This window comes from Zonotrichia albicollis, chromosome 2, assembly GCF_047830755.1.
Source record: "Zonotrichia albicollis isolate bZonAlb1 chromosome 2, bZonAlb1.hap1, whole genome shotgun sequence".
NCBI lineage: Eukaryota > Metazoa > Chordata > Aves > Passeriformes > Passerellidae > Zonotrichia > Zonotrichia albicollis.
In genome coordinates, this window is record NC_133820.1 from 42,883,173 (window position 1) to 42,897,249 (window position 14,077).

General features: G+C 43.5%; 1 protein-coding gene across 3 annotated transcripts in view; it reads right to left on the reverse strand.

The window, feature by feature from the left end:
- Nucleotides 1-14,077, reverse strand: part of LOC102066090 (alpha-2-macroglobulin) — a 37,217-nt gene that overhangs the window by 22,199 nt on the left and 941 nt on the right. For all 3 annotated transcript variants that reach the window (XM_074534967.1, XM_074534966.1, XM_074534968.1), the window contains exons 2-12: nucleotides 10,589-10,772; nucleotides 9,734-9,890; nucleotides 9,143-9,195; nucleotides 8,438-8,458; nucleotides 5,520-5,688; nucleotides 3,546-3,630; nucleotides 2,725-2,848; nucleotides 1,888-2,002; nucleotides 1,645-1,754; nucleotides 1,078-1,239; nucleotides 585-812 (exon numbers count right to left, since the gene is read on the reverse strand). In XM_074534967.1, coding sequence (XP_074391068.1) covers nucleotides 585-812; nucleotides 1,078-1,239; nucleotides 1,645-1,754; nucleotides 1,888-2,002; nucleotides 2,725-2,848; nucleotides 3,546-3,630; nucleotides 5,520-5,688; nucleotides 8,438-8,458; nucleotides 9,143-9,195; nucleotides 9,734-9,890; nucleotides 10,589-10,772 — 1,408 coding nt within the window. The remainder of the gene's footprint in view (nucleotides 1-584; nucleotides 813-1,077; nucleotides 1,240-1,644; nucleotides 1,755-1,887; nucleotides 2,003-2,724; nucleotides 2,849-3,545; nucleotides 3,631-5,519; nucleotides 5,689-8,437; nucleotides 8,459-9,142; nucleotides 9,196-9,733; nucleotides 9,891-10,588; nucleotides 10,773-14,077) is intronic.

Sequence of the window (14,077 nt, forward strand, 5' to 3'; positions counted from 1 at the left end):
ATGAATTGTTAGGAGTCTTGAAAATAAGCACATAGACATCTCTAGCGCAAGTTTCTATCTTTTTTTGAATACCAGCCTAAGTCCCCTGATGTTCTGTGCAGCCCACCAGAACTGAAGTGTCTGTTTTATTGAAATTTTTATTGTTCTCCAAAGCTACTCTTGTCTTCTCTGCTAGTGTCATTAAATGGGATAACCAGAAAAACAAATTTAGGGAGAAAAACATTCTATTTGGATATTCATTTGAATATTCCTGTTCTCCCAAAAGAGACTGACATGTCATTGTTTTGTCACAGTTCAATTAGTCTCTCTTCTCTGAACTCCAAAATGAACAAATTCATAGTTCTTAATGCCAGTATGCTACAGTCTGTTCCAATTACTGTGATCTTCCAAAACTCTGCACACAGGAGAGAGAGAAAAGAGAAAGATTAGCAAAGTGTATGTGGATTGCACTGTTGAAGGTTTCCAATGCTCTCCATCATTACTGGCCATCTAGCAGTGCTCTGGTTGCTCATCATGGAACACAGCTAGAAGTTACACACTACTTTCTGTGGCTGTAGATCAAAGTAACCCCAAATTTGTCTTACCAAATAATAAATGACAATTTTCTTCTGCTCCCCTGTGGCCTCTGGTGTGAAGATATAGTGCACCTGGACCTCTGCTGAGGAGCCACAGCTTAGTGTCTCGGGCTTTGGCTCAATTTTGAGGAAGCTCTTACTGAGGGAGTAAGAGCGAGTCACTCTGCGTGTGGTATGCTCGTAGGACGGTGTCATCCAGTCACTGTCATAACAGTTCAGTTCAGGTTTATGCTCTGCCTGAGAAGGAAGAGTAAAAGGTTCATGGCCAAACAAATACAGGTATAAAGCCACAGAAAAATCCACAGAAAAACTCTGGATGTGTTGTATATTTTGCATGCTTAGGAGATTGTGGATAACATGCAGAGAAGACACAGAGAAGTGAGGTGACCCACCAAGAAACTTGCCTTACTTTCCAGTTGTCAGAAAAGACTGATAATCCATGGACAGACATTTTCCCTGTTGAAGAGAAAGACAGAGGCTTACCCCTGTCTCTGCCACTCACTCGGATTTCCAGGGAGAGTTCTGTGAAGCTGGTAGTGTCTATGGAAAACCAGGATTGTCCCTGCTCATCTGTAGTGTAATTCCCTTTGTATTTGTTTCCACCCACAGTAATTGTGATGGTTTCATTGGCAAGTGGAGCATCAGTGCCATCGACCAGCTTCACCTAACAAAGCAATGACAAACTTCAGGTTTTAGACTAGCAACAAAATGCAATTGACAAGTAATACATCCTCTTCCCCCTTTTCCTCCTTGCCAGGCGGGATATTTCTTGATACAAGAACAAAGGAAAAGAATGTGGAAATGTGTGAGGCATGCCCTGAGCTGTTTGAGGGTACAACTAAGAAAATTCTCAGCAAAACAACCCAGTCAGCCCATGGAAATGATCTGTTAGGATCCTTAGTTCCTCAGTAGCTTTAACTCCCCCAGCCAGCTTCATTTGGGCCCTCCATCATGTATCACCTGCCCCTTGAACCATGTAACCCACACACCCCACGACTCCACCTGGTGGGATTGTGCACTTGTGTGTTTGCTGTGCCACTCATTGCCCAGGGTCTCAGAAGTTCCCTACCGTCCCAAAGAGTGGGATTCCTGGTTTGTATGCATAGTCCAACAGGTCAAAGTGGATTTTGCTCATGGTGGATGTGATACCACAGGCGCCTGTTCCAGTCATCTCAATTCCTGCAACAGAGCACAGTAAAGAGGAATTATTAATGATTTTTTAGTCACGTTACTCCACCTTCCTTGTATTTGCCCCTTGCTCTTGTTATGCCTGCCATCACTTTGCCTTCTTTGTGATGGCAAATTGACGTACCTGTGCCATCTTCTGTGATTTTGCCTTGTACCTCAATGCTCATCTCATATCCCTTGCGTAGGAGCTGGAACACCTTGGTCCTCACCACACCAGAAACACACCCACGAGCATCTGCCTAAGCAAGGGATTGGAGTGAAAATTGAAATTCTGTGAACAAAGTTTGTGCATTGAGGAATGAGAATAGATACCCCAAACCCAACATGCTTGACTTCTGTTCATGAAATTCCAGAATTTCAAGGGTTGTCTCCGAAAACTTGTGTTCAGCCTCTTTCCTAGTGCTTCATCCGCATATTTTCTGTGTTCTGTGAGGTACCTAACACACAGTTTTCTAAGGGCCACACTGGTTTCCTTGTTAATTCCCTCCTGCCTTAGTTCTGTTTTTCTTCCTGTTTCTTCCATTGTCTTCTCTCTTCATCCTGTTGCTCTTTCTCCTGTACTTGACCCATATACAATACCACCTCATCTTTGTTCCTTGTTCTCTATACAGCCTTCTTGTTTTCTCCTCATCTTTGCTCCTTTCTCACAGTCAGTCCCTCTTACAGTTAAAAAATTCCTTCAAAGACTCTTTTCTCTGTTTGTGGAACAATAGCAAAGACCTCATGGCTGGCAGCTAGAGGTTTGCCACTGGCTTCAATGGGGTCAGGTTTTCATCATCAGTTCTGTTTCCAGCTAAATGATCCCTCTGTTAAGAATGCCTTCTTCTGAGATTCTTTGCTTTTCCCTGGAGAGAATGCTATCTCTAATGCCCTACTGTCTCCCAACATATTTGATCTTTCTTGAGACAAGATGGCCCATTAACCTTCAGAAAAACCATTACATTTTGATCTTGGGACTCACCCGCCTAGTGAATTCTTCACACACAGATTCTGTTTCTTTTCCGTAACAACTTGAAGCAGACTGAGAAAATTTCCGGCATACTTGGACATTCACCAAACCAGGAACAGGCTTCCCATAGGTGTACCTAATCACAGTGTGTTAAACAATGAATCAGATAGGGAGACAATCAGGCACAGTCACACAGACACATCTCCTTAAAGACCTCTGTGGATGATTTCCCAATACTTCTGAAAGGCTGACTAATCTGACATTTTAATGATTTCCATCACTTTCATAGTGGGATTCTTCCATCATCCATGGAAGATACATTCATCTTGTTCTAGATGGGACATCTCTGCAGAAAAAGGTTGACTTTAGAAAATTATTTCAGCCAGGAGCATTTGTATATTACAAACTGCTCAGGTTTCAATGAAGAAATGGAAAGACAACCAGGTACTCCAAAGGAGCAACTTATGAGTTAAAAATGAGAACACTGGGTTAGCATCACCAATTTAAATGATGTCTGATCTGACATCTTGGAGTATGGAGTATAGACAAGCTCTAACTGATGAAACGTAAAGACAGAAAAAAAAAAAAGTGAAATAAACTTGGAAGAGAAAAATGCAGATTTGTTTGACATAGTCTTTTAAGGAACACAAGGAAATCCCTTCAATTTGACTGTTCAGGCCAAGCAGCAGGTTCAGGACTGACAGAATGAAATAAGTGTTCACTACATGCCTTGGAAAAGTTTAAAAATCCTCCCTGAGCATTTCTTTTGGTCCTCAGCAAAGAGGCAGAGTAAAGAATAAGCAAGAGAGATTTACTGGAGCTCTGTGACTCACAGACCACAGACAGACACTGGAAGCTCATTGTCCTTAATAGTGATCATCTTTGGCACCTTCACCAGGACCTCGAATCTGGGCAGCACTAGATGGAAGAAAGAAAGTCTGGTATGAGAAGAGTGAATAAGGGTTGCTTACTACACAGAAACCAAAGCATAGAGCCAGGATCATCTTCATATGACCCTCCCTGTGGCCTCCAGTATACATCTATATCCCTTTCATAGGTTTTCTCAGCCTTCTTCTGAGTGGTTCTTCTCAAACCACTCTTTGGGTTCAAAGGCAATTAAGGAAGGTTGTATGCTTTACCTTGCTTTATTGGCAGCATGGGCTTATGTGGCTCCAGACAGCTGAGCAGATCCCCCACCTGCGTCCATTCACAAGGACACACTGGTCCTGTGTGGTGTCTTCATAATGCATAATTTGCAGGTGGGACTTGGAGCAGCACAACCTTTGTCATTTACCACATTGAAATGCCCCAAATCATTGATTCTCTTGGTTCATTCTTACTGTTCTGGAGATGCAGAGTTGCTCCTAGGCTCACTAAGCTGCACCGTGGGATATTGTCCTGCATGCCCACAGAGTTCAAGTAAATCTAGCCACAGACTCTCAGATCTATATTTTCAAGTGGAAAAGTCCACTTAAGCCCAATATAAAGGAGCACAAGTAAAATACATTTTTTAAAACTTTTTTTTTACATATTAAGTTACATCCCTCTTCCCACATTGCATCCTGCAACCCTACACCTCCAACTCCTCATGCCCAGGACTGGACTGAAGCATGTAATGTCCTGCTTCCAGGTGGTGCAGCTGAGGGGTTTTATCACAGCAAGGAAATAACAGCAGAGTGGGTGCACATCCAGGAAATGGAAAATAACTCTGGGCTATATGGTTTAGACATAAATTTGCCTCTAAGATAGGAGGCAAGGCTCAATGTTTCAACTCCAGGGTGCATTTCCTCAAAAGACTTTAAGAGAAATAGCAATAGGAGAGATTCACAAGAAAAAGACTAAAGAACAAAGGAAAGAAAAATCAGTTTAGGAGGAGGCTAACAACAGGACTTAACATTTTTGTTTTTGTGGGGCATTCAGAATGATCTTTGGGGAACAAGGAACAGGCCATCTGTCACCATGGCAAATTGAAGCCTATAGCCTGGTTTGTGGTCACATTATTTACCATTCCTGACTCAAAGCCAAATAAGCCATCTCTCATGGACTTCAGTGGCAATCTATGGGCTGCATATTCCAGAAACAGCAGGTCCTGATCAATGGATCTGCTGTTTCTGGAATAAACATCTGGTCTTCATGCAGAGTTAATGGAGAGCCTGGGAGTGTGGCCAATCAGCCTCCTCAAATGTGCACTACAGTCAGAATACACATCTATGGTCAGAATACACACCTACGATCACCCAAGAAGTTTGTTAGAGAGCTGAGGGTTAAAAGACTTCCTGCAAATTTCTCCTCACTCAGTCTCTCCTAGCAGTCTTTTTGTAACATTCATGGGTTGTTCCTCAATCACAAGTTTTCCACCAAACATGTCTTCTAAGCTTTCACAGAAACAAGGAAGAGCAAAAATAGAGAGGACTACAAATGGAGAAAGGGACCTTAGGCAGATGATGACAGAAGCAAAATAGAGCCACCAAAATGTTGTTATCTCTTACATTCATATCTAGTGCTACTTGCAACAAGCTGCTGGACCAACTGAGACAAAGACAGCTGAAATTGGTGCCACAAGCCATTCATAGGAATTCTGGCATGTCCTGTGCTCCCCGGAGCAGTTTGAGCAAATACGAGCTTGGGCAGGTCGCAGAGATGCCGTAAAGTCAGCAGTCACTTCTGATACTTAATGCTTTCTGGCTCAGCCCCTATGAATCCCATTGCCTGTTACATTCTGTCCCTCCCTTCTCCATGCTATTCCAAGGAAATTCCAAATTGAGCAGTCACAGTAAAAGGCATTGCTGTCAAATTCCTCTCCTTACCAAATTCCTCCACACTGAAGGAGTGCTCCACATGGGACGAGATGCTCTTCTGCACAACTATTTTGTAGAAGCCTTGGATGGGATCCGAGGTGAGGGGGAAGGAGAGCTGTGTAAAGCCTGTTTCTAGCTCCACCCCTTGCCACTGGTACACACGGTTCCTCTGGGGATCCTGCAGGTGAGGGTAACAGTGTCACCAGACAGTACAGGAGAGTGCCAGGGACAGAGCAGTGCAGTGCCCAGTGTATGCACATCCCAGCTGGGAAATACCTATCTGTAATTATTCAACAGTCTGTGAGGTTCTGAAAGTACCTACCTGCCAGTTCTGCATAACTTGGATGCAAGAAAGCTTTTAAACACTTTTGTGTTGTCTTCCCCTCAGCTGTACCTGCAAAGGATGGGGCCAGGAAGCTAGGCAAGGCAGACTGACAGGGTAACAGAAGGGAACAGAACTGGTATCAGAAATAAGTGAAGCACATGGAGAAAAGGAGGAAGTTTCAGCTTTCTTGACTGGCCATACAGCATGCAAAAGTTTTAGTTTTCTCCTGGCTGGAATGAAGACTGCTGAAGTACCAATAAACAATCAGCTGAGGAATCAGACACCTGACTTACTTATGGGACTGAGAAATGTACATGTATAAGAGTCCTAAGCCAATGGTCGGGTGGGGGAATGGTGACAGGAACAGAGGAAAGTACACTCCCACACAGAGGCATCCAGCTGAGAGCCCTACCTTGTGTCTCCATGTTCCTAATGCTGGAGCTGAAGTCTCACCACTACTACATTTGTGTATTGCTCATTATTAACTGACCATCAATAATTAATCCCCTCAGCCCCAAATTTCTTGTAGAAGTCACTAAAACAGCACAGTTGTTCTGCGTAGTTTAATGCATCCTTGTACCGTGGCTGTCACAAAAGTTTATTTACTCTAGATAGGTGTATGACTCAAGGTATGTGACTATGTGCATTTACTTCACTGAGATATTATCTCAGGGCTTAGGAAAAATGGAGATGTGAGTGTCATTCTCCCAGCTGGAGGTCATCAGTCAGGGGGCAGAAGAGGGGGCCATGTTCCCAGGAAGCCACCTGGGAGGGTGGCACAGTCAGTAAAATGCATCCCATGGCTCTGACCAAGTCCTCTTCATCATCATGTTTCAACCCTGCTGAAAAGTTCACCACTTACTGTGAGGGACACCTCTGGTCTTCCTCAGAAGAGGAATTCAAGAAAATGTTTACAGTGAATGTTTACATTTCAAGCTGGGCTGGTGAACTTGTTGCCATTCCTGTGATGTATCTATAGGGAAAACCTGAAAACCAGTTTGTTTTTTTCCTCAGAAAGGTGCTCTGTTTTTTTTTTTTTTTTTAATTAAATAAGCAATAGGTCAGGATAATAGTTCAGAAGTAGCAGACTCATACTGACTTCTGCCTTTGTGCTTAACTAAGATAAATTAGTGACATCCAGGGTGTGGATTTTCAGACATTTATTTCCTTAGAAATGCTGATGCTTAGGCTGTCACCTTTCTTCACTCCTGCCACTCCTTCCTTTGGTCCAGTCCAAATTTCATGCAATCATGCAGTAAACTGCACTGACAGATCTGATCTGGCTGAAGAAAGTAGTCTAGAGTAATCTGGTGAGTTTTCTGCCCCAGGAGCTCCCCCCCTCCACAAGAGTGTCTTGTAGACAGCTGTGAAATCCAAACAAATGGCAGTACTGGGCTGAGAAGGAGCACTGAGCATGGGAGAGGGGATGGTGAAGATGAAGGACCTATATAAGCTGGTTTAAGCAGCACAGACAAACACCATGCTTTACAGACTAGAGCTGAAAGCACAGGTTGCCTTCCTAGGGATATAAAAGTGAAGGCTTCCATGGTTTTGACACTTACAAAGGTTATTAAATTATTCAGCTTTCTAGGCAAGGACATATTTCTGGAAGATGTATTTGGTTTTGCTCCTTTCATTAAATTTCTTTACTCAATAAACTATCATCTCACTGAAAGGGAAGGGACCCCATGGGACATCCCTAACAAAAGGTAGCTCTGAGATGCTCTCCTCAGTCTGCTAATCCACACCTCCCACTGTCTTACTCTTCTTTTCCCAATATTCACACATCATCAGTGGCCCACCAGCTCTGCAGCTCTTTTTTGGAAGTTTGTTGATGGGAAGAGAGAATGACAGCCCTCTGAAAAGAGGGTACAAAAGAGGGGCACAGCCTGGTTATGGCCTACCTCTGTTGTGATGACTATCCAGCTCTACACAGAGATGGTGCAGAATGGACACAGCAACCCCACACAGCAAGGAACAGTAAAAGGACTGACTACACAGGACCCATTAATTGTGTAAACCAAAATAAATTTTGTGCACACTAATTTCAGGATCCGTCCATGAGCCCTCATCATAAGTTTTTTCAAAAGAAGATATCCCAAATAATAATTATAAATTTTGGGGTCTCATCTGAAAAAAGTGAGTGCTCGAATCATTGAAACATCCTTCCTATTAACTTTTGCCTGCCACTGAAGTTCAATCATTAAAAAAAAAAAGCCAGACAAAAAGAACATGCTTGGGAGGACAAGGGATGTCTATTTATTTAATTTTGTTTCTTTGGTTTTGAAAGCATATATAACACTGGTCTCTAATTTCAACCACACTTGGCAGACAGAGACCCAGTTCTGACTGGGAAGACTACACTGCCAAGTGTAGTTCTGTTCACATGACTTGTAATGGTTAATTAGTTTTCTCCTACAGCTCAAAGAATAATTATTGGAGCTTATTTTGATGCCCAGCGACTCAGCCTTCCTTTAAAAAAAGGGAAAAGGTCACAGGCCTGTGATTTTTCCCTTGCCCTTCAGCCTGAAAACACTGCCGGGGACTGGTTGCTCTGTGCCTGCACATTCTTCTGCAAATAATAATGTAGTTATCCACTCACCTGAACGTAGACAAAGGGAAACTGTGGGGAAAGATCAAAAGAAAATCAATGTTAGAAATATTAATCACACTGAATTATTTTGCAGATTTGGACTGAGGGGAAGAAGAACAAAGAACTTCTAAGAAGTCCTTTGGGTTGTTCCCTTTCTGTACTTGCTCTTTTTCCTTGGATCTTGGTGGCTAAGGGAATCTTACGATAATATTTTAGGACCCTGACTTTTTGTCTTACCACTGTATGAAGATGTGATGAAGCACAAATTTTCAAAGAATTTGTCTGCATAAGGAATTGATTGTCAAATAAAACAAAAGGTGGGCTTGCAGCCCTGGCCAGTTCCATAAAACCAAGATCTTGTCATGCTGCTCTCTAAGTGTGGGACTGCACCCACTGCCAGAAACAACTTCACACCTGTCACCACCCATGCAAACTTGTCCCACACGTTTTTTCAGTAATGACATCCCTGCCCACATGCTTAGCCACATACACTGATTTGCAAATCTGGTTTTAAACATCTATATACTTCTGAAAAGGGGGATTTTTAGAGGCGGAATGTGTCCTAGGATAGATTATGGAACAGGTAAAGCATGGTGTGAGAGAGTATCATATGCATTAAAGGCTGTCTTTAAAGGCTGGTTCTGGATGATGACAGCAATGGTGTTAATCTACGAATTAAATCTCCTGGCTAACAACAAGGAATTAAGGCTCTACCTTCTCATTCAAAGGGTAGAAGTCTTTGTCCAGAGAGATGATCCGAAACTGAACTGAAGAAAAGGAAATTCCACAGTTAAATTTGTAGCCGTCACAGGAAATGTTTCAATAATTTATTACCCAGATTCATTCCAGGGATCAACAGGCTCTGAATTGAGATCTCTAAGTAATAGAAACAATTACTTCAGGGTCTTTCTCTTGCAGATAGTGAGGGGAAGATAAATTTAGAAGGATAATCAGGTCTTGGCTGAATTGAATTATCTCTTGGGAGTGCCTGTCCTGCTTTGTTGATTCTGGTGCAGCCAAGGGAGACTATGCTTTGCAGTCATCCCAGTTTTGTGCCTCTACTTGAGTAGAATGAATCAGAGCCTGTGCCTACATCTGGCTGAGATGCTGTGCCTGGAGAATGGAGATTAGGAATGATGAAACTTCCATGAACTAGACCTCAGCTGACAGAAATAAGATTTACTGAGTACCTTAGATCCCCCCATGAAGAAACCAGAAAACTTCAATACAAGTATGGCACCTCTGGAGAATGGAGCCCTTAAGATGTTTTGCTGTCAGAGTCAATACCAGCCCAATTCCCAGTACCTGTCTGTCCAGGCTTGTAGATGGGTTTGTCTGTCTGGACGAAGACCAAGCTTTCAGAATTCTTGACCAGCACTGACTTGCGGCTCTTGAAGTGCAGTGTGTCCCCTGTCACCGTCACAGTGAGAAATGCCACTGATGTGCTATTGGATTTTGGGAGCTAAGGAGAATGAAGAGGATAAGTGCTTTACTGATTCACCCCATTGAACTGAGCACTGAAGGAAGAAGTGCTAGCGGGGTCAGAAAGTTCCCTAAAGGGACAAAAATGACTCAGTGCAGGGAGCAAGAAAAAAAACTATTGCCTTCCTTCATTTATATATTTTCCTTAGACAAATACTGAAACTGATCTTATTCTGTCACACGATTTATCAAAAAGAAAATTAACCCAGATTCATTAACTAGGGTATGGGACCTGTTGCCTACATTACTCACCAACCAGCCTTCTGCAGTAAAAAATTTGGAATAAACTCCAGAAGCAGTCATATGATTTCATGGACCTCACTGTCTTTAACAATTCCCCAACTTTTACAGTTTTCACTCCACGCTACTATTTTTCGTCTCAGGCTTACTCATGTCAAACAAACATGGGGCACATTCTGTCAGTCAAAGTTCCAAAATACTTCTCTAACACAAGCATGCAGAGAAGTATCATGTGGGACACAGAATTTGATAATGGGGGAAAATTAGTCCTTGTAAAACTACCACAGTCAGTCATCCACATTGAGTTAATTCTTTTGTTCGACTTAGCTTAGGGGTCTCTGATTGCAGTGTGTCTTATTTCTCATTTCTGGACTGTTTGGATCTACTGTCCCACATCAATGAACACAAGAGACCATCCCACGAGGATGAGATGCTCACAGAGAAAGGGATGCAGGTGAACACGTCTTTCTCTGACACCACATCATCAATCAAGCTCCTGTTCTCCCCTAGGTACTCGAGTGTGGCACTCAGGGTCACAGACTCGTTCAGGTAGGTCAGCTGAACACAGATTTTCTCATGAGAATTTGTGTGGATCAGAAAGGGCACCAGCACCATGTACTGCCTGTGAAGAGAGGGAAGCAAGAAAGACCAGAAATGTGAAACAGTTTTAAGGCAACAGTATTAAGTGAAAGGAAATTAACAAATCAGCATGCCTAATCCATTGCCATCCCTGCGAATTGCAGTGCATATAACATGAGCATTCATTTTATTTTTGGTTTATACATATTAAACGGTCTAACTAATTAGCCTAAAAGCAGGAAAATGCTTGCAGTAGAAGGAACAATTTCTATGCTAATGGAGAGTGCTTTACAAAGGATGTTTTGTTTGGCTTCACAGCAGGGAGTAAGGATGGTTTGAAAGGTTTCAGGCTGTTAATTGAATTTTGTATATCCCACAATCTCCTTTTGAGACTCAAAGGCATTAGCTAAAAACAGTTGAGGAAAAAACCCACCCACTTGTCTGACTCCTCCAGTCTTTGCCTATCCAGGTTTCCAAATCCTTCACACGCTGAGCAAAGATGTGAGTGCTTGCAGGTTGGGACCTTATTAAGATGAGCACACAAAGGATTTTGGGGTGTAGTGTTTTATTGCACCTCAAGTGTACTTGCATCTTCAAAGAGCTTTGAGAAAGGTCCCTCACAGAGGACCCTTAAACTAAGCTGCTATTCAATAAAAGGCATCATTTTACTAATAAATCAAATTATTAATTCAGTCCTGGATTAATTGGTTGAAAGATAGGGCAGAAGGGGTAGGAACCAGTGAAAACCTCCAGAGTTTGTGTTGAGACCCTTGTTTTTCAGTACATACCTAAATGATCTCGGAAGTACAATTCTCTCATAATTGTGCAGGATAAGAAAATTCTAAAAATTGACTTAGATATTTGTGGAAAAGATTTTTTTGTATGACAGAACTGAGTAGCAAAAATAGCAAAAGAACTGTTCATAAAGGGAACATAATAAGCGAGCTCCTACCACTCAGACTTGACCACTGTTGGTCAGCCTTGGAAAATTCTCAATAATCAGTAATAAGTAACAGACTGTCAGGAAGGGTTCAGAAAGGAATAGAGGACAAATACAAATGCATCCATCCAGAGCTACATTTTTGCCTGAGCTCTGAGCTTTCTGGGGAGTCCTAAAGCCATTGTGGAGGCCGTGGGATCCCAGCAGCTCCTGCATTTCCTTCACCATGAGGCAGCACTGTGGTGAAATGTAGTGAGGAGCCTGCTGGCAGCTCTGCTCAGGCAGTGCTGCTGCAGAAGCTGTGAAAGGAGGGAACTCCAGCCTCCCAGAGAGTGAGTTACTGCTTGTGACTCTGCTTTCTCCAGCGTTTCCTTTCTTCCACAACCTTCTTACCATGGCTTCAGCCCATGCTGCTTCCCCTATTGCCATCCCCTCTGTCCCCTGTCAGTGACACTGGCAATGTGACAATAACATCCAGTCTACAGAAAGGACAGCATGACCTAGTTTGTGGAGAATTTGGCCTCATTTCTCTTCCTGTTCACTATTCTGCTGAAGTTATGGCCAACTTGCAGAATTTCCCCTTAGGCCGGCTTCCCTGCCTTTGAAACAGAGATACAAACCATGCTGTTTATAGACCTCTCTTTAGGTGTTTGGGGATGTGTTGTTTAGTAGAGACAGATGAATTAAATTACCATGAGTGTTTTAAGCAACTGTAGTCACAAAACCCATGTACACACATTCCAGGACAAAAAGCATCTGGGCTGCCAAAAGAGACCTCAGCATGCAATGAGCTGTTCTGATGAGAGAGGCAGAGACTCTGACAGAGGCACACATCAAGGAGGAATGGGAGACCCCAGAGATGGAGGCTGAGGCAAAAATGGTGAGTTTGTCACTACAGAGAAGGTTACACTGTAGCTGAAGGTGGAATAATGTCTGTCTGTGTATTGACTCTCAGCTGCTTACTAGAGCAAGCACCCAGCCAAAGAAGGCATTGAACTTCATCAGCCCAAATCAATACCTGCCAATTAAAGTGTCATTATGGCCTTACACTTATGACCAAATGCAGAGTACTCCCAAGCATGTCCACTGCACTGTAAAACAGCTTACATGCACAACCAGAGTAGGAGAATAAAACCTTTGGCTGCATTCTTCCAAAATAATTGAAATTTTGGTTACAGAGGACCTCTGGATGTCTTAAGCCCGCCTTCCCTCCTGGAACAGGACTTTTGCAAAGGACACCATAGATGAAGTTTCTACCATCTGTCTGGGTCATCTGTTCCAGTGCTGCACTAATTTGATGAATATGTTTCTTTGTAATACGCAATCTGAGCCTAAATTGTGTCTCCTGTCCAGCTGGCCACCTCTGAAGCAGAAATAGCAGCAGCTATTTCTGCCCAAATAAGTGATACCCCCACTTGCATAGGGCACAGTGAGCAAGACTTGGTTGGAAGTTTATTTTGTCTTCAGTCCAAGGGTTGGTTCCTTTCTGTGTTGTATGCAGCATCTGATCTATGCTGCATCCACAGCAAAACTACCTATGCTACCTAGCAGTTCACTGCTCAGAACTGCCTCCTCACTGGGCTCCTGCCTTCCTTCTGGGGACCCCAACAACACCCCTCTCTCTCCCACCTCTCTGTCTTTCTCTGTTCTTCCCTCCCAGAATGGGGCTCAGTTAAGGGACAAAATGAAGCCTACAAGAAAGATGGAAAGAGACTGTGTCCAAGGGACAGGACAAGGGGAAATGGATTCAAACTGAAAGAGAGTAGGTTTAGATTAGATATTATGGAGAAAATTCCTTCACTGTGAGGCTGGTGAGGCACTGGCACAGATTGCCAAGTCAAGCTGTGGATAATCCATCTTGAGATGCTTAAAGCCAGGCTGAATAGAGCTCTGAGCAACCTGTTCTAGAGAAAGGTGTCCCTGTCCTTGGCAGGGCGTTTGGAACCGAGGGATCTTTAAGGTCCCTTCCAGCCCAGGCCTGTCTATGGCTCTGTGCTCCCCACAGGTCTGAGCAGTATGGTTTCATTCCCTTTCCCCCTGATGTTGGGCAAGAATGAATGAAGATTACTTAATTACTTGGAAATCAGATAACTGCAGGGGACCACAGAGCTGTGCCTGACCCCAAAGCATACTTGCTTGGCTGATCCACCCCAGAAGAACCCAAACAGGGCAGACAAATGAGGGATTGATGGTACAGCATGAGTCAAAGGTCCCTCAGGCTGACCCAGCGGCAGCTTTACCTCTGAGCACACAGCAAGTGGCAGCAGTAGCGCTGCACCTTCTGCAGCCCTGGGGCAGTGCTCGTGGGCATGAAATCCCTGCAGCGAGCACCGCTGGACCCGTGCTGGTGAGAGCCGCGCCTCTGTCAGCGCTGCAAGCGGAGCAGCAGCCAAGGTATGAAGAGAGGG